Source organism: Nymphaea colorata, chromosome 13 (assembly GCF_008831285.2).
Source record: "Nymphaea colorata isolate Beijing-Zhang1983 chromosome 13, ASM883128v2, whole genome shotgun sequence".
Lineage (NCBI taxonomy): Eukaryota > Viridiplantae > Streptophyta > Magnoliopsida > Nymphaeales > Nymphaeaceae > Nymphaea > Nymphaea colorata.
In genome coordinates this window covers 9,587,384-9,608,042 of record NC_045150.1, presented here as the reverse complement: position 1 = coordinate 9,608,042, position 20,659 = coordinate 9,587,384, and the positions used below count along the sequence as shown (strand labels likewise).

The 20,659-nt window shown below is 38.1% G+C and overlaps 2 protein-coding genes across 3 annotated transcripts; both read left to right on the top strand.

Annotated features, from left to right (window-relative positions):
• The first annotated feature begins 664 nt into the window (after positions 1-664).
• On the top strand, positions 665-6,486 carry LOC116266554 (protein ABIL1). 2 transcript variants are annotated; one of them, XM_031647800.2, is made up of 9 exons: positions 665-955; positions 2,676-2,758; positions 3,034-3,184; positions 3,277-3,376; positions 3,471-3,560; positions 3,899-3,983; positions 4,081-4,130; positions 4,250-4,359; positions 5,993-6,486. In XM_031647800.2, exons 1-9 carry the CDS (start codon positions 869-871, stop codon positions 6,140-6,142), a joined length of 906 nt encoding a protein of 301 aa, XP_031503660.1. In that variant the 5' UTR covers positions 665-868; the 3' UTR covers positions 6,143-6,486. The 2 variants fall into 2 exon arrangements, with proteins under 2 accessions (XP_031503660.1, XP_031503659.1); XM_031647799.2 differs by having other exon boundaries at positions 666-955; positions 4,078-4,130.
• Positions 6,487-8,620: 2,134 nt separating this feature from the next.
• Positions 8,621-20,099, top strand: LOC116266897 (uncharacterized). Its single transcript, XM_031648354.2, has 16 exons — positions 8,621-8,802; positions 9,793-10,188; positions 10,273-10,395; positions 10,745-10,886; positions 11,394-11,704; positions 13,957-14,009; positions 14,141-14,235; positions 14,371-14,473; positions 14,609-14,703; positions 14,783-14,845; positions 16,629-16,704; positions 16,812-16,920; positions 17,891-18,003; positions 18,317-18,375; positions 19,381-19,489; positions 19,575-20,099. Exons 1-16 carry the CDS (start codon positions 8,793-8,795, stop codon positions 19,707-19,709), a joined length of 1,992 nt encoding a protein of 663 aa, XP_031504214.1. The 5' UTR covers positions 8,621-8,792; the 3' UTR covers positions 19,710-20,099.
• Positions 20,100-20,659: the final 560 nt, after the last annotated feature.

Genomic DNA, 20,659 nt, shown 5'->3' with positions numbered 1-20,659 from the left:
CATTAAAATCACTATGTTATGTGAGCATTAACAATAGTTTATGGTGTAGGAATGGTTTATGATGTTTTTAACAACAGTTTATAGTGTTGTTGGGACCGATTTTAAATTTTTAACAATCCAACAACATCTCGGCGGATTTCATTTCTATTATACAATCCGAGGATCTAAATGCTATCAAGATATAAGTTGCTTTTTAACTGATTATCAAGATTTCCACCTAGAGATGTTTTTTCCCCAAAGTAGAGATGTCACTCTTGCTTATGCTTAAAATAATATTTCTCTTGTCAAATTTGTCCATACTTTGTGGGCAAATTTTGATTATAATACCTTAAAATTTTGAGATTTGAAGTTGGTTGTTTAAAACCTTGTGGACATGAGATGGGCAAGAACTTCGAATCCCTCTTAGGAACAGAGAGTAACCCGATCCAGGATCCATTAAAATACTCATGGATCTGGATATGGATCCGATTACAAATGCGGTTCAGCTGGTCTGGGGACCTCGCCACCGACTGGGGACCGCCCGCTTTCGAGTGATTAGTTGTTACTACCAACCACCACTGCTGCGAAGCGACTATCGTGTGAAAAAAGTAAATAAAGAATGCAATTATTTTAAGAAAAAAAAAAAGGAAAATAGCGAAAAGGAAGAGAAATAAATGACTAGCTTTGATAGAGCGGGAGGGAGAGAGAATTTACTATTTTCTGATCAAATGGGAGGGAGAGATTAATATGGTGCCGCCATCGTCTTCATTGCTCGAAGATCCGGGGACTTGATCGCCGTTGCAGAAAGCCAGAAACCCTAGTCCCTGTGACGTTTTGTTGTCTTCCTCTTTTTGGTTTTTTGGGAGTGATAGGGAGAGGGAAGGAAGCAATGCAGCATCTACAGGCAGAGAAGCAGTTAATGACGTTTGATGAGGTGTCCATGGAGAGGAGCAGGAGCTTCATGAAGGCTCTGCAGGTATTCCCCTTCATTTCTCATCCCCTGCTCTGCTTCAGTTGTACTCGTCTTGGGTGTTTGTCTTTTTATCGTTTTACCGTTTCTTTAGTGCTATCTACCATCTGGTCTCCAAAGTTGGGGAGTGTGTGCTTTTAATCGGTTGAATTTCTGAAGTTGTCGAATTCAATGGTCTCTTTTCTTCTTCTTGTGCACCGGAGGTTGTTGAAGGTATTGGTTACACTGCCGGTTGAACAGCTCAAGATTAAAGCCTCCCTCTTCCTTATTTCCTCCCTTAGTCTCAGTGATTTGTGTTCTGTTTTACTAGCTGGAGTGTCAAGTTTATGGGTCAGGTCTCGATGAATTCTTATTTCGCTTCTTCAACTTGGTTTTGCTCGGTTGTCCGAGAGATCTAACTTGTTTCCTGCATTGGGTGGTTGACAACTGTCTTTTGGCCCTTCAACTGGGGTTAGTTCTCCTATGGGCTCGTCTATTAATCATTCGGCACTTGATCTGTTTATATTACGGTTCTGCTGCGTTCGTGCTTTCGAAAGTGCTCTACTGTTTTATATTTCGTGGGAAATAAAAGCAGGAGGTGCTGCTCTCCCCCTCTCCAACCTTCAATATCTAAACCCAAGATCTATACCTACCACTAATTCCTTTATTTTGATGCATTTGGGGTCCTTTTTGTTCCGTTTGGTTTTTCTTTTTTTTTTTTACAATTAAATGGAGCGAATATGCTGTTCATCATCTTACCTATTATTTCCTCTGTTTTTCTACGTTTACATGAAGCTAGCTGTCATCTTAGGTGTTAGTTTTGGTTCCGTTTCATGGGCGTGACTTGAGTTCATTTAACGGTGTGATGAAGATTATGCTGGAAAATGGTAGCTTTGGGGAAGCAGGGGATCTCACATGCAATTTAAATTTTATCTGTTTTGAGCGCCTTTGCTTTTAGAATGATCCACGTTCAAGCGAGATCAAACTTTTTGAAGTCACTCATGAAGCGAAACATGATAAAAGAACAAGCGACCATGACTAATGACGGGCTAAATCAGCAGCCTAACATAAAGCTTGTTACTGATCCAGCTTCTAATGTACAAGATATGTGACTATGGGTGATAACCAGCTTCTAACATAAAGCTCGTTATTTTTATCAAAAAAATATGATTTGTACTATATGCAAAATGGGACTATGGGAGATAACCATCATGATTCTTGGATACCTATAAAAATGTTGGGTCGAAACATGCAAAATATGAAAATTGGTTGCTGATGACTTGCTCATATAACTATAACTTATAAGTTGCAGTCTCAAGTTATGGAAGAACACTGTTTTGGGAGTTCTTTAGTACTTGAAAGGCTAACACTGCTCTTTATGTCCTTCCTTATCCTATTTGATTTTTTCAACGTGAAGAGCTTCTTACACCACCTATTTGATTTTTTTTCTTTACTTCATGTTAAGTTGTTAACCTTTTTTTATTGGCTTTGGCACAGCTTCTTCCTCTCCTGCCTTGCACCTTCCATCTCAATGACTTTGACATTTCATACTTGTTTCTGACTGATCAGACCGTAGGGTCCAACAAACATTGCCTATGTGGTCTCCAGTAGTATTTGTTTCTCAGTTGTCTATAGTTCAGTTCTATACAATTATTATGCATTTCACTGTTGAGACTTGTTGTTTTTCTGTTCCTGGTAATGTCATTTTCTTGTGCTTTAAATTATTTTTCTTCCTTTCTCATTTCAGGAATTAAAAAATTTGAGGCCCCAACTCTATTCTGCTGCTGAATACTGTGAAAAGTCTTATGTCCATAACGAGCAGAAGCAGATGTAAGTATAAGAGTACCAATTTTCTTTGATATGTCAATTTCAGCTTTAATTTTCATAGTGTGTGGATCAAGGGGCCTTTCCAAGGACAAGGGCATGCTCGAAATTTTTCTACTACATGTACCTTTCTTTCCGATATTTTTTTTCACACATTGGAAGTTGGGCTTATGAAGTGGCACTGCACGAAGACAATTTTGACTGTGGTCACACTTGAACTACTTTCTGTGCAAACGAAAGATGATATCACTGCACTAAAGCTGTGTCACTTGATTTGGCAGGGTCCTAGATAACCTGAAAGATTACACTGTGAGAGCATTGGTTAATGCCGTTGATCATCTTGGAACTGTTGCTTACAAATTAACAGATCTATTTGAACAACAAACATTGGATATTTCTGCTATGGATTTAAAAGTTACATGCCTTGATCAGGTACTTTTCCATTCATGGTCTACTTGCAATTTTTGTTTTTTTGCTGACATGCCTGTATAAATCATAAAATATAATTTTTCTGCCTATATTAGCGGCTTGAAACTTGCCAAAGTTACACAGATAAAGAAGGTCTCCGGCAGCAGCAGTTTTCTGCAGTCATTCCAAGATATCACAAACATTACGTTTTACCAAGTATGCAAGCTTAGATAGACAACTTCTTGGTTCTTTTTGGCCATCCATCGGCAGTTACTTCAGCTTACATCTGAATTTTGAAACTTAAACCTAGGTTCTGCAAGTAAAAGGCTGCAGACCAGTTCGAAAACCAGTGAAGCAGGCCCGAAGTATAAACTTGGAAAGCCACGTCCTTATGGATCAGGTACATGCCATGTTTCCCTTGTTTAGAGAATGAGCTTTCTTACACATTTGCACTGTATGAGAAGGTTGTGATGGTCTACTTGGAATGCTGATGACTGAGTCACCTATGGACTTGCATCAGCTGTTCAAAATATGGGTTGTAGTCCTGACTTGTTCTTAGATTGACAACATAGATGAGTCTGGGGTTATAAGTCATGAGTCACAGTTTGTAACACTTGGTTAGTTGTCTATGGTTTTCAATCTACTTTGCCATTTATCCTCCAAATGCATGTTATTGTTGTTTGTTTTGTATGCTTTTTTTTTTAAAATATTTTTTCCTTTTCTATTATGACTAAGTAGGTGCACCACCATCAAAAACCCTTTGCTGGCACTTGGCATCTGAAACAAAGTCCGATTCAATTGGGGCATCAAATGCATCTATGAGGTACAATGTCATCTGATTCAAGTTTGATATTTTTGTTTCTGAATATCACTATTTGTCCCATGAAGTTAATATTTCAAACACATTTTGTGTGCAGCAGCGAAAATACTATAGCTTCCACAATAACTCCGGGAACATTTTGCCTTTCAGGTATGGTAGAATTGAAACAGTACACTAGTAAATTATTATTTGTTTTCTGCATGTCTACCATTAAGTTAGTTTGCCTAAGTTCTTTTTCCTGATAAACTCATAATATTTTGTACATGCAGATGCTGAAACTGGCGTTCCATCATTACATCCCATTCCAGGTCGGGTTCCACTAGTTAATGGTGGGCCTAATTCCAGTTCAAAACCAGTTGTCCCTGCTGCAGCATGGCAGGTACCCCTTTGTTCACTTTTTGTCTTCCCTCCACTATTGTTCTCTCTTGTTTTTTCCACTTTTGGGGTAAAGCATTGAAGATGTACATATTAAGAAAAAAAAGACGACCTCTTTGATCTTCTATGTTCTGTTGAATATATTTGACAGACTCTTAATGTGGTTTTCTTCAGAAAAGAAATGAAAATGAGGGAAATAATCCTGCCATCGGCTTAATTTATAATGATGTTGCATACATGAAAGTCAGAAACCATGAAGCATAAATGTGGGTGTTGCTGGATTTGGATGGAGGGAAGGGCGAGGAAAGGGAGGAGGGAAAGGAAAAGGAGGATGGAAAGGAAAGGAAAACAATGGGAGGGGAAGGGAATGAGGAGGGAAAGAAAGGAAAAGGAAAGAGACCATTATGAAGCTTGTTTGGATAGAAAGGAAAGGAAAAACCCTTTTTCTTTCCATCTCAGTCCCTCCAATTTTGGAGGCATTAGATTTGCAATAAGTTATCCTTTCTTTTCCATTCCTTTCCCTTGCAACCAAACATGTTTTTTTGTTTTCCTTTCCATTCCCTCCTTCTTAATTAACCAACCAAACACAGGATTGACTACCCTTTCCCTTCCTTTCCTTCCCTTTCCCTCCCTTTCCCTCCATCCAAACAAACCCAACTGCTCTAGCACAGGGAAAAAAAAAACATTGTAGTATGGTGAGCTTATGTACAAGCCATATCAAATGGGCTCATTTGTATAGCTAAACTATTACACTCAAGTGGTGTAGTGGACATAATTGATCCAGTTCGTACTTCATAGTGATCACTCCACTTCATACTTTATTGAGCACATAGCTGCTGGATAGTTCCTCAAATCACTGGAAGGTTTAATTTCTTCCATCAGAATTTGAAGACTAGATGTTTGGGAGAGTTGCTTTGTGGTTGACATATTTGATCCTCCACTATGAGTTATTAGTTGTCCTGGCTTTTCTAATGGAACCAGTCCGATAGGACGTGTAGCCTGAGCATCATATCGTCTCCTTGTAATTTTGGAGTTTAACTCCAAACTAGAAAGATCAGGAGAAAAATTAGCTGCTCAAAGACTGGTGTTTGCAGTGAAATTTTCATAGTGAAGGGGATGTTGGTTGACTTTTATTCAAACTGTTCTGGAAGGTTCCCGTTTCTAAATGAGCTGATGGGAGACATATGGAAAGAGTTGATAATTATGGCACTTTTGCTTCTCCGTTTCTGCACATTGCACAGTTTCTAGGAATTTAGTACAACATTGAATTTTCTCGCCCTCTTACTGCAAGTATTTTTTGCCCTGAACGTGAGTCGGGTCTCACAATTGATCTTCGTTTCATTTTTTGTCATTCTGCCACGGACCTGTTGAAGTCTTGCCATTGATTTCATTTCCTACTGGTTGTCAAACAGGTGAAGAACTTTTTTATATATAGGTGTAATGACCTGGCAACAGGTCTGGTTTATTAATCATCTGATCACTGACGTTATTGCAACTCATGTGCATAACCATGTAGTTTAGAATCACATTCTTATTTTTGTAGGGATAAGTGCTTCTACTGCATAGAAGAGTGCAAGCAAACCTACTGTCGGTTTATGATGCAAAGACATAATAGCGTTAGTATCTTTCTGTTACAGGATTCGAATGAGTCTGCAAAATCTTTACCTGCATACAAGTCTTTTGGCAATGGTGGCCAGCGTGAGATACCTCGCAACCCTGCAAGAAGCAAAAGTATGCTGTCAGCATTGTTTGGTAAATCGAAGTCCTCAAAGCACAAGATCGGCTGACTCCAAATGATGTCTATCCCAAGCAAAAATGTGTTAAATTGCTTCCAAGTCTGGGTTGCACAGTTTCTATTAAATGCTACGCAATTGTACAAGCTTCCTTAGTTACTAGGCTCTCCCTTCCCAATGGCGTTGCCCTCATAAGGCTTGGTGGTCGGGGCTCTCCCTCATCATAGGAAAAATGGTCTTAAGTTTTCCGTAATTTCCTTTTGTAGTTTTCTACTATTTAATAAAAATATAGCCATCTGATTTCCTGTAGCCTTCAACTGTATTTTGCTTCCGAAATATGTTTATATTCACAGTGTACACAGGTATTCTAGACTCTTATTCTATTCAGAGCTTAGCCAGATCTTGTTCTCGTTTTAGCACTGTCATCTTTATTCCAGGTGTTTATATGTATTCTCCTGTCACACACACACACACAGAGGCTCTGTTGCCTGCAGCTCCACGTGATTCATCTTTCATGAAATTTTGATGTCCAATCAAATGTTATTAAAGTTGGTTTCGAAAGCCAAGCGCTTCAGTGAATCGGCTGAAATGAATCAGAATCAGATCATTCACAAAGTATGTAAACTTCTCATCATAACACATCAGAAGGCTGAAAAGCAAAAAAATAATAATAAAATTATGAAAATGCACCATTTTGTCCTCCTTCGATTAAAACATGTATTGAATAAAAAGGGTCTGACTCGAATCGGCCGATCTATTGGAATTTTAACAACAATGACCCTCCGACTAAGTGTGACCTACTGGGTTGGGGTTGGTTGATGGTTCTATCTATGTGAGCGTGCATGTGTTGCAGATAAATGGAAGTCCGAATGTGCAGAACGAGCCGGTTGTGTTCTCTCGAATGGGCATCAACTCTCCTTGAAGTGAAACCATTAATGTATTAACTAACATGCATTGGGGGTGTAGTGTAGGATATTCCGCCACTTCACTTGAAACGTCTCCCCTCTTAAGCACCAGTGATGAATATGAATACAAAAAGTTTACATGGAGAACAAGCCGTGAGCCATTTGGTTGTGTTGTATGTTGGAATAGGCGGTAGTTAAGTCACTCTTTGTTGGTTGGCTTTTTGAGAAGTAAATTGAACCGTGTAGCTTATCTCAACGTGGATACGTTTACGTTTAACTCACATAAGAAAGATGAAAACCAGACGCTTCTTTAAAAGAAAGCGTTTTGCCTTATCAACATAAAAGGAATAATTGATTGACCTTCTAGTCGGTCGGTCTGGCAGAATTTTGACGGCCTCCTTCCCTTTTTTTCGCCCTCACCATTCGCTGGCCCTTGAAAGCCTTGCGGCTCCCTTTCTGCATTTCTTTCTCAATAAGGTGATGTTCCAATCCTCTTCCTTTTGAGTTCTCCTTTCTCCTCCGTTCACATAGACCAAACGTAGAACTGGTCTCTAACAGCTCATCACAAAAGAAAGGACTCACCAAGTCAGGATGAGATTTTCCTTGATCTCTCCCCTGATCGAGATATATAGAATCATCGAAGCAATTCAATAATTGGGAGCCCGAAATGTGCCCCTGAAAAGATGAGTAAGCTCTGTGAAGCCAGCTCTTTCTTTGTTGGATGGCGGCCCCCTTTAGATAATGTATTCATCTCTCTTCTATGATTCAGCCATCCCGAAGTTTCTTTCTAGCTTTGCTTTTAAGTTGAGATAATTATAGGAACTGTAAAATTCACATCTTGTACTGCTCTTATGTCAAAATGAATGATCGATATAGAGAAAGTCTTTTCCTTTTCTTTTTGAAAAAAAAAAAGAAACATACTACCAGCTGTTTTGGTTCTAAAACGAAGCTACACGAGTCCCTGAGGTCCGAACGAAGCGCTGATTGTCGAGAGATGTTTGTACCTTGCATACTATACATAGTTCAACTCAAGTATCGTGCTTATCACCATTTATAAACAAACAAGATAAATAACACACTAGAAAGAAAGTAACAGTAATTACAAGGTTCAAACCTCTCTTGCTTGCCCGATTGTATTGATAATTATAATTACTACTTATGAAGTTCCGACCGTATAAAGGAGCAATTGCCTAACGAGAATTCACTGAATTGGATGAACGCACCCACTGAATAAGATGAACGGACCGGCGCATGAAACAGGAAAGATGGACGGCTATAATTTGCTGCAGAGACGACGAGCTCCGGCTCTTGCTAGGGAGGCTTGGACAGATCGTTCGCGCGCTGCACGACCGACCGTTACAAACCTGAGATGGCCTCGTCGAGAGTCCAGAAGAAAGCAGGCCGGTTCCCGGTAAATAACTAAAGTTTCGTGGCGGGTTATTGTAATCTTCTTGAAGCTGTGCCACTACCTTGTATCTACCCGAATTCTTTCTCGCCGGTAGCTCGTTCTCTCTCTCTCTCTCTCTCTGTGACAGCTTTAGGGTTTCTTTTCCCATTGATTTGTGATTAAAAGCTCATTGTGGAATGGCGGATGTTTCTTCGCCTTCTTTCTGAGGTAAATTGCCGTAAATCTCGCGTTCCTTAGTGATACATCACGATCGATTAATGGATCCGGAAACCAATGCCGCAAGGTTAGCAAACTAGAGTCGTGTTCTCTTGAAACAGAGCTTTCGCTGACGGTAATTCTTCTCGCTAGCAGAGTGAGACAGTGAATTCATTTTCTCCCGGATATCCGGCGGATGGAAAAATGTACAGTCAAAATTCCTATATAGATTTTCTTTTATTTCGGCAGAAGAAAGTGTTGTGACTTTTTGCTTCTTTGCTTACGGTCTTTTTTCTTGTTTTTTGTTTTTAGATTTTGATCCATTCACGTTTTTGTATATCGCATTTTTCTCGTTAGGGCGTTTGCGACTTTGCGTAGGTGAGGCAAGTTCTAATCGTTTTAGGTGCAATAGTGGACATGGTGTTTATGGACCGAAGGCATGGAGATTATGCAGAAGTCTGTGAAGTTATAGAGTGACTGGTCAGCTATTCGTGTTTCCCAACCAAAACATAGGAACGAGTGCACGTTTGCAGTGATGAATTCATTCTTGAAGCATGATTTTGTTTTCTTTTAGCTCCCCGAGTCGATCCAGCTGGTCTGTGACTCATTACTATTTGATTCCGGTTGTCTCAGTCAAATGTGAAGCTTATAAATAAATTTCCGTGTTCTGTTCGCGTTTTCTTCTTTTCTTATTTAGTTTCAAAAGATTGCGACAAAATCGGTATCCATATTTGAGATGGCGCAAGTTATTGAAGCTTATAAATTATTTTTCATGTTTTCTCTTGTTTCTTTCTCCTTTTCCTATCCAGTTTTTAAAGATTGTGAGGCAGAATCCATATCGCGTGGTGTCAGAAACTTTTAGGGACAGCGCAATGAGAATGGAAGAGCATCAATTTATCCATCTATCAACTGATCGAGTTGAAGTATTAGACACATCAAAATCGAAGGCAGTCCCTTGAACACCAGCTTTAGGTAGGAATTGAACTGTCTCGGTGTCATTCTAAGCCCAATTCGCGTGCATCATATTAGAGCTTGTCAGGAAGCGCTGGTACTGTGGTGGTTGGGTGAGACGGATATGAGTGTAGCTTTATAGTCTCAGGCAGATTTATTTCTGTCCGAATACTCTTGTGTAAGATGCAATTAACAGATAGAGGTGCTAATTGTGTTTCGTTATCTGACACCATCTTATTTTACAGGCCAGATGGACAATATCCAGTATGCGGAGGAGCTTGTAAGGGAATTTCTTGTATTTAGAGGTTTTACTAATACTCTGCAAGCATTTGAGTCAGAGTTGTCCACCGATATTGGCAAAGGATTTCAAGTAGAGAAGATACTAGATTTGATTTTCTCAGTGTATGTACGTAAGTTTGAAGCTGAAAAGTTAGTTGCCCTGATCAGATTCCTCCGACGGTGCTTTACTGCACCCTCAGACACAACATTTCTTACAACATTGGCCAAATTGGAAACCTCAGTTTTGCGTTTTTATATTATCCAAGCATTACAAGCTGGAAGGAAAGATAAGGTGGTAGAATTCTTTGAACAACATGGAAATGGTTTGCTTCAAAAAGCAGATGATTGGACCCTATGGTTTGGTCAGTATCTGTTTATGTTTCCAAAATCTTTGGATGCCTAAGTTTTCTTAGTTGTTAATTATCTTTATTAAACATGCTATGCAGTTCTCCCGTACCTGAAAAATGCAAGCTTGGATCCCCAGTTTCGTGTGTACTTCTCAAAAGAATGGTCTGATGCCTTGCTTCTCTCCTTCAGGAATTTCCTAAGTGAGATGCTTGGTGGTACTCATATCCTGTTTTACCATGATTCTAATTATTTACTGCACTTCAAGCATATCATGTTTGTGTTATTCATGGACCTAATTTTAGACCCATTTAGAAAAATGGGCTGCATATGGTTCCTGAATGGGGCCTGGATGAAAGGCCGGAGGAGTGTCCTTCTATGTATGGAACCTGAAGTGCACCTATATCTGTAGTTGCTACTATAGATGTTTACTTTGGTATTAACCGTCTAAAACTCTAGTAATTGCACATTTAGAATCATTGAATGTTCTGTTCCTGCTGTTGCCACTATAATGTCTTTGATTTTAAGGGCTTTCACAAATGCTGTAATCGCGTATGCCCTTGACCAAACAACGCATCCCTGCTCTGCTGAAGCTTAGCACAGAAAAGAGTAATATTAAGTATCTGAAGAAAGACATACGACAGTTAAATATGCAATTGACACAACTTCAAGCATTATTGGAAACCAAAGAGGCACAGCTTTCCCAATTGAGGAGGTAGGCAATTATTTTCAGTGTCCTTGTGCTGTTTCCTTTCAAATTTTGCATTTTTAAATTCTTGGTGCATTTTTTCTTCTTTTCTATACCACATGCGAATACATGTATATGATGTTGGGACATGAACTGTGTAAGCTACAATGCTAAAATTAGTTCTACTTGCTTTCTGATCCATGTGATGAAAAGCTCTGCCTGGTCTCCCTAGTTTATTTTGTAGGTGCAAATCTTGAACCTATGTGGTAATAAAATATCTCTGGTATTTCAATTGTTCTAATCATATGACTTGTCTTTTAAATTTTTACTGTCTTTTGAATTTTTAGTTTTTTTGAGTTCTTGAAGCTAATGTTTCATAGATTCAAAGCTTCAAGCTAACATTTTAATTACTTATTTTTGGGTCATTCAAAGCTGAGTAGGCTTTTTGGGATCTTCTTTGCTTGGTTTCTCTGCTGACTGACTCTCTTGGCAACTTATTTTCTGACTGCAAGTTACTGCTACTTTGGTGATTAGTTCCCCAGCAAATGTGCTGCAAAGGAACTGCACTGGGCAAGAACCTTCATCAGAAACTTCACTAGATGACTCAGTTGATAGGAGAATTGTTGCTTTCAAGGATTCACAAGAGGTAGCTGATACTGCTTCTACCTCGCATTTTGGTGGAACAGAAGACAAACTGCAACATCTGGATCACCCAGATTATTTAAACCATTCAACAAAGCTGCCACAGCCTGAATCAGATTGCAGCTCAAGTTCTTCACAGCATCAGGTTGAAAATGTTCGAGCAATGGGTTCCTCTGTACTTCATTATGAGGGGGTTGATTCAGGTTCTTGCTTTTTCCTTAGCGTGTGTATGGTTTATTTGCATTTGATTAGAAAGAGAAGGAAAATTTGTTAGACTAGAACTTATTCCACAACTATTTCTTCTGTTTTATGTCCTTTCACGTGTATGGACAACACACTTGTTTCTATGCTAGAAGAGAGCATGATGTAGTTGCACAAAGGCTTCAACGGAAATATTGGACATTTCTCATGCTAGAGATGCTTATTTGACTTTAGTAATTTCCATTGGTGTACCAAGTTGTTAATTGCATCTTCTAAGCTTCAACGTTTTGAATGAAAATCTCCTGCAATTTGTGGTTTCTTCATGAAATTGAGAATTAGTGATGTCAACCACTGGATGCTATATGGTGTATCCTAAATTGTATGTTGATTAGATCAGGATCACATAGGAATAAGTGAAAAATTGTCTCATTTTTTGTTGTTAATCACCTAGTGTGAGATACCGTAGGTTTTGAGCTTTTTGGCAAATGCAATGAATGTTTATATAGAAAGTTGTGTCAAAATGAGCCTCATTTGAAAGGTTGGTTGCTGGCAATCTTGCGGATCAAGGACTGTCAAAACATTTTCTAGTTCCATCCTATGGCTTCCTAAATAGGAAAATGGGTCACATTGTTTTTCCCTAATGTTGAAGGAACACCATGTTCAAGAACTAAACTAGTCCTGATGACAAAAAATGAAGCTGATTTGCCATCTCCACTAAGTTATCTAGAATATTGAAGGCAAACTTCAGCTAATGTTCTAAGAAATCTGATGAATTGGCTGCTCTTTTTTTTCTTGTTTCTTTTCAGCTTCTGGATATATTTCGAGAAATAGATTTGCATACTTATGCACTGTTTTGCTGACAGCGTATGACAACTGGCAAAATGATCCATAAACTGGTGATCTAAATAGACAAAATTGCTCGAGTTGTTCTCTCTTCATTTCTCGTCCTAGTGATATCATCGGGCATCTTGATTATTATCATCAGTGGTCGAAGAAGTGATTGAGGTGCATCCCTGAGTCCATATTTTCCCAAGGAGGAGGGAAATAATCAAGGATACAAATTGCCTTCAAAATGCACAGTTCAAGTGCTATAGACTGTGTATACAATGTTTTGAAATATCATAGTCACCGATGTCGATCTGAGCAATTTCATGGTGGGGTTTCTCTAAGGAGGTAGTTTTTGAATGTTTCTCTTGGGAGAAAACACCAGGAAAAGTTTTAAAATTTTTAGAAATTGGAAAATAGGTTTTCTATTTCTTTTCTTGCAAAAAATAAAAAAAAAGAAGTCTACGACTTTTTGAAAAACATAAAAACGAAAAATAAAAAAATTTAAAAAATGGAAAAAGGGACTTTTTTGAAGGACTCGGGAAAATGTTGGGATATCTTGGATAATATCATGACATTTTAATTTTCAGCAATGTTTTCAAAATTTTTTGTGGCATTTATTGGCAGGCTTGAAAATCTTTGGATGTATTATCTGGATATTTTGAAAATATTTTATTTGTGACTGGAAATATTTATAAGTTGCACTTCTTGTTAGTGGTGTTAACATATACCGAATATTATGATATTACAACCGCTAACTTGTGAGTAAACTAACTTGATGCCGATGGTTGCGGTGCTATCGCTTGTGGCAGCAACAATACTTTAAATAACATGGAAATATTGGCAGCTTCCCTCAAGTTGTGCATGGTCAACCATTGTGGATTACAAGATACAAAATGAAGCGAACATTTACTGGTTAAGATCAAACACAAAAAACTAAAATTATGTTTTCCCAGGGTCCTGACAGGTGACGTGGTGAATATGTCTCTCTGTTGCTCCTATATTATATATATATGTGTGTGTGTGTGTGTGTGGTGCCGGGGTGGGGGGGGTGGGGGGGGGGGGGTGGGGAGGATGGAGGGAATAAACACGTACTAGGTTAGTTCAAGCAGGAAACCTAAAAAATTCTAAGGCTCCTAAGAGGTATTTCATATTTGATGAACATGCTCTCTCTCTCTCTCTCTCTCTCTTTCTCTCTCTCTCTCTTTTTCTCTCTCTCACATACATTATATGTATGCTGTATGTGTGAATATGTCATATATATATATATATATATATATATAACGTGCAGCATTTTTCAGTGCAATTCCCTTCCTAGCCCCCTGAAAAAAATGTTTCTAGTTGTAGTTTGCTAAAGGATTTCCTGATGGAATTAGAAAAGTTGTACCTTTAAAAATGCTGATTTCACTAATCCTAGTTGTTGCTGCAGAACCTGATGTGCAGAGGGAGGAAGATTTTTCAGAAGTGAAAGTGAAACATCAGGTGTCTACAAACTACTAGTAAATTCTTAGTGTGGTGTTTTCCAATTCTTAGTGTTTTCATCCATATTTTCCTTTTCCCTTGTTCCTTTCTCTATTTCAAGCACTTGCGTTACCAAACTCTGTAGCTTGCAGGAATCATTTTTGGGACATACTAGTCCGATTAGCAGGTGCCGTTTTTCTGCTTCCGGGACAAATATTGCAAGTGCTTCTTCAGATGGAACTGTAAGGTATTTATTATATTTAAACATTTAATCTTATTGGTTTTAGGCTTGACCAACAAATTTTGCTGTTTCTCTGAATCTCTTATTATTTTTTTATAACCATAATAACTTTAATGTTTGTTGTGACATCTATGGAAAAAGAATCTGGACATATGATTCGTCGGTATCAACATCAAGAAATGCAACCATATATTGTGGAGCTGAGATCATGTCTCTTGAATGGGAATGCAAGTCCGATCGGTTGGTAAGTTTGTGCTAAACGCAGGAGACTGCTTTTGTGCATGGACCTCTAGTTTTTGCCAAATCAATTCATTCTTCCTTGTTGAAAATTGGCATGTATACTTGACATTTCCATTTTCTTGATTGCTGTTGGCAATAGCTGCTCATAGGAACTGCTGATGGTGGCATTAAGGCATGGAATGTGGATGCAAAGCGAGTGGTATGTGATTTCACGACTACTGCGGCATTTCCAAGGTTCATACTTTGACTCTGAGTTTTGTGATTTTAAATTAGTTGTCTTATGGTATCTTCCCTAAGAACTGTTCATTTGCAGTGTCTTGGACATGAAGTGTAGTCCCATAGATCCAGTCTTTGTATCTGCAGCTGCATCTAAGGGGTAAACTGTTTCCTGAATTATGTGCTTTTTTTAGTGTTTTCCTGTTAAATAATACTGTTTGTGCTTTTCATCATAATATTCTACTGCGTATAATCCATTTTCAGTGAACTTTTGCTGGTCCATGAAAAGTTTATCAACATTTGTGTCCTATCAGTTATAGAGGTGTAAAGATGTGGAGTCAGAAATACTGCCTAATGCCACAAACTCACAAGTAATTTTTGCTCATATATTTCATATGTGAATCTGCAATTACCTAGTACAGTAAACTGAGAAGCATGCTTTACAGCTTCTAGTTAAGCATCTAAACCTGGACTCAGTGATAATAACAACCCGTGTATGTTGTGTCATGTGATGAGAATGGTATTCTTGATAATCTCACAATGGCTTCATTAAAGTGGCTGTTTCATGCTAGATTCTGCTCTAGGGGACAAATTTCTAAAGCAATCCATAGTAAATCTTACTAAATATATTATTTTTTATTACCCTGATACTCTTTTGTCTATTTTAGTAGATCAGTCCTCAAGGTAAGAATGCAAATGGTCCGGATCTGTGGAAGGGTTTTTTACTATTTTTGGCTGTTTCATATTTGATTCTAATCCAGTCACTGATGTACTTTTGTATCCCTGGATCTGACCCATTTGCAACCTCCTTTAAAGGTTGTGTACATTTTTTCCCTTTTCATTGGATAGAGAAAAACCTTACTAGTATTTTAGATTGGAAGTTATTTTCTTTAGAGGAATAGGATAAACCTCTGATCCAAGCCTTCTTAAGTCATTAGTACAGGAAGTGTTTTTTTATTGGTATTTGTAGATTGATTGTTTTTCCGATTGTTCTTCTTTTTTTTAGTTGGGCTTTTATATTCTTTTTCCCTATATGGGCTTTTAGATGATCCATATATATTTTGCTGAACTGGTATATTTTTAACTTAGCTTTTAGTTATTACCAGTTGACCTTAACAATGTTAATTGAAATTATGGAGGCACCGCAGGTGTCTTGTATGTCATTTTATCTACCCATTTGATCTTGTTTGGATCATTAAAATTGCCAATCTCCTTCTGCAATAGATTGATGAACATTGACAGGTGCTAATATAAATACCAAAAGAAGAATTGGTCCAAGTTATTGTGTGCTTGGTTTGACTGCTTAAAAATGAGTCAACTAGTTAAAAAAATAAATACTTACCACTCAAGTCACCTGGATTTGGTTTTGTTCATTTTTGTAATAAATTATTTTAATATGAAAAAATGAAAGGGGGTTTTGTTAGCTGCCAGCAGGCAGACACTTATCTATATTTGCTGTTTCAGATCGTGGTCAAGCAAACTCTGATATGACTTCCTGTCTTTTTGATCTTCTGGTAAACATGTTTACATATATTATATGAAATATATCTGGGATATGCTACATCTATTATGATATCCGTATGTATATTTTGCGAGAAAAAACACCACACACCAACACCCTGCACCTGACATGACATTTTTTTTAGTAGAGATTACTTTATACTTAGATCAATGAGCTATGGCAAAAAGACTATCAGTTTATGCTGATGACTCTAAATATGTATCGATTATTGGCTTGCTAAGCAACATTTTTGTTAAGATCTCTCTTTGTACGGTAGGATTTTTGTGAAATCATCATCTTATAAAGCATGGTTGTGGTTCTGATTCTTATGGAATTTTAGACCAGTTCATGCATTCTGGTTCTCTTTTCCTTGCCAATTGTGAATTCATGGAATGACATATACGGTGTGTTTATGTATCTCTATTTGATATGTCGCTGACAGGCATGGCCTAAATAATGTTGACAAATGGGGACATGCATCTTTAACTGTATGGAACTTGAAGACATGGAAATCTATGGTATGTGTTTTAGCTTCAAAGAAGTTATAGTATCCCATATTTTGAACTGTTCTTGCAGTTGTAAAAGTGATTATTATTGTTCAAGTTGATTTTGTACTTTCTTGAAGACAGTCCTTCCTCTGGGTGAAGATCCACCAGCAATTACTTCAGTCTGTTTTAATCACAATGGGAAGATTTTGGCAGCATCAGCAGTTGATGGAATGATTCACATGTTTGGTATCCTACTTCATAGGTGGCTTAGCATGTACGAGCCTATTTTACCTTGTTATTTTGTCTTATGTCTCTTGTTGTCCTTGTGAGATCAATGAGCTTATAGGTCAGACTTGGTCTGACAATTTAATGGATAGTAATTCAGGAGGATATCATGATAAATATGTTTATAGATTCCTATGCACTTCTGATTAAGTTCATGAAAGTTGGTTGCCAATCTTCCTCAAATAGTTGAGCTTCAATGTCCTTGAAACAGTCAGCATTTCCAATGTCTTTTTATACACTGGCGCAGATGATTGCCCCTCAGGCACCGATGGACCAACGCCCATTCCTTGAACTTGGAACTTTCACTTATTTAGGAGTGTAGTGGAAATTGGCAAATGTAAAATGGCTAGAATTCGCTTCTCAGAGCTGCACTGGGTGGTCATTCAAAAAAATGAAAAAGTGCGAAAGTCTTTTCTGTTAATTTGTATGTCAAAAGGCTGTAGCACAAATTCCTCTCTCTCTCTCTCTCTCTATATATATATATATATATAGTGGAGAGAGTAGCATATAATTTCTGGATCATAAGTTAATAAGAAACATCAAATAATAAATGTAAGGGAAAGACCTGATTATGATATTTTTCTAATTATGAAAGAAAAAAGAATGCAAGTATAAACTATAAAGTAAGAAATCAAGTTCATCAGAGGATAGGAAAAACCTGAGCACTGGTGTTAACTATTATCTATACAAATACAACTGTTTCCATATGACACTGCATACTTGGTAGCCTGCAGCAGACTATCTGTTTGACATCTTTGAGCGTATTCTAGTAAGAAAATTTCGATTGCAGAATGGTGGTTAACTTTGCACAAGTGTTTCATATTGCTTGATAAAGGAAAATGGTGTGATTTTCGCGGACTTGTAAGGATACAGTTTCTCTTAGTAGATATTTTTCTTATGGGAATCCAATTTTTTCCTTAATGGGGACAAGACATGTCTGCGGGGCTGCAAATTACTGGCTGGCCTGCCCATGATTCAGCTGTTAGTTCTGTGCAATTTGGCCCTGATGAGACAAGCATATTCAGTCTTGGTTGTGATGGCAAGGCAAGTATTTTTTCCACAGCTTTTAGTGATAATAAACTTGCTAATGTAACCAAAGGTAGGATGAATTGTTGAACCCTTTTCTCTTTTCTGCCTATTGTACTTAATATCGTGGAAGATTGTCAGTAACTATCATGTGGATGATTCTTTGTACAACATTAGTTAAATATCAGAATTTTTTTTTTAAGCCTTCGGTTCAGCTTTACCTTGTTCTTCCTTGTAGACTTTAGCTTCCAGTTGTTCTGCTTTCTTGGCCTATGTGCTAGCATCACTATAGATCTTGACAGGAAATTGCTCACGTTCTGTTATATCACAGATATTTGAATGGAGCTTGCATAATCAAGGTCGTATTCTTTGGTCCAGAGACTATAGCAGGTATGCAAGTGAACCACTGTTTCTGTAGGTTGCAATTTTTTGCACAATATGAATGAGGATGGTGGATGATGACAAATCCTATGTCATATGAAAAGGATTCTCAAAATTAAAATGGATAAATCTTAGTCTTGTTTGTAGAATTTGTGAGAAATTATGCTGTAACAATACATCATGACTAGTTTTACTTTAAGCCTGTACAATTCGTACAATATCCTAAGTTAAGAACTATAGCAGTCACTCCTTGGAGCTGCCACTGCAGGTTCTGATAATGATGTGATAGTTAGATAGAGTGACCATAATATCATGGGTCATGGTAGGGTGAGGATGATTATATGTAGTGGTGGCGGCAAGGATTGCTGAAACAGTGGTTAAGTTTCCCTTTTGGGTTTTGATTTCTTGGTTATATCAACGTTTTCAGTCCTTTCACATCAGTCTTGGCTGTTTATGTGACTTGCCAAGGAATCACTGGTACGTTGCTTGGTTTTCCCTTCTGGTATGCTGCAAAACAAAATGAAGTAACTCGAATGGCCTATAGACAACTTGCAAATTTTTGGCGAGAAGGGGGACCAGAGATTTTGCCATTTAATGGTAGGAATGATGTCATGTAGATTGATCAAGTATCGTATTATTGCTGGAGAAGATGCTGATGATTGTGATATATCATATCTAGAGTACAGCATTATCAATTATGACACTAAACTGTCTTCTTTGGAGGTTATGAACTGTTTTTTGGAGATTGCTGTTGCTTCTGTTCATAGCAGGTTGACTCCATGTAGGCTCAACCTAGGCAACCACCTGTTTACATGTATATATGTGGGAATGCATCAGGATGAGCTGATCTACTCATATAATATGTTACATCAAGCAATGACATGCATCAATATGGACTGCTCATTTTTTAACTTGTTCTGTATGCAGACATGGTTTTGTAATTCGTACTGGAGTCTGCCGGTCTTGAGAGGAAAAGATCCTTAAATATTTTTTTTTTATCTCATTCATTTTTAGGTTCTGTAATTGTGAGAGCACGAGAATACCTAGACACGAAATGGCTTTGGACTCCCATGGAAAGAGGCTACTAGTCACCTCGAGCTCTACTAGGTCACCCATATACCATGTAAGCTTGTTGTATGAGTCTTATACTGTTATTTTTTCTTTTGATGAGCATCCTCAAGTCTTTATTTGACATGACGCATTTTCAGGTCCAGAGTAACTTGGGTGGACTAAAGACACTTCCACATAGTGCTTGTATAACCACGGTAGATTGGCATCCAACATTGCCCATTTTTTTAACTGGTTCAGCTGATCACTCCGTTCGTGTTACTTCTATTTTGTAATTTTTGTGCCGGTTATTTCTCTGAACCTTTCAGTATCATTGTTATTTTGCCTTTGAAAGTTGAATTTTTGTTCCTGATGGTCCAATTAAGACTTCCCTCTCTTTTGTCACACCGTGAATATACAGAAATTCAGGCTTTCTCTAATGTTGAACATTAGTGTCTGGCTAATGGTGATAGACCACGCCAAAGTTGAGTAGGAAAGTACATGGTGGACGTCGTGTGCTGTAAGATGCAATTGCATTTTTTACCAGATAGACCACTGAAAAGTTTGGTGTTCTGCTGATGTTAAAATCGGTCTCTGAATCACATCAGTCAGCAAAAAGGTTCAGTTGACCGTTCCTATTTCTTTTGAGAATAATTTAATCAACGTGATTTCATGCTTGCGGGAAACCGTTTCTAATGCACTTGATAAACCTCCTTACATGTTATAATGATATGAGTTGGTCATGAAAAAGTGATTTGTGTGTACTGAGGACCTGTTAAGCGGCTCTCTGGAGTCATCGTTTTGGCCTTTCCCTGAATAGGTATCGGCTTTCTCCCGTGGGCGAATCACACGGAATAAGGTTTTGCCCTGACTTATTTTTTGTGTTTTTGAACACTTTTTTTTTTCGAAAATACGCATTTTAGTGACCATGGTTTGAAGCCACATTAACACAAAATGTATCTTGGTATGTTACTGACCTTAGTAAACCGCCCTACCCACGTATGGTTTCAGCCGGTTCAGATGTACTTCGAATTTTTCCGGTTCAAATTTCTTCTGGTTATCTTCGACAAGTAGGTCAAGGGTCTTGGAGGCTATGTCACAATGGTACGCCTGAATGGGTGGCGTGGCGTACCCAATATCGGTATGTGCCGGTACGTTTGGATTTGGTTTTGGGTCCAGATCCAAACCATACCATAACCTAAAAACTGAAATGAAAAATGGTGATGGCCAACCTTCCCTTCTCCTT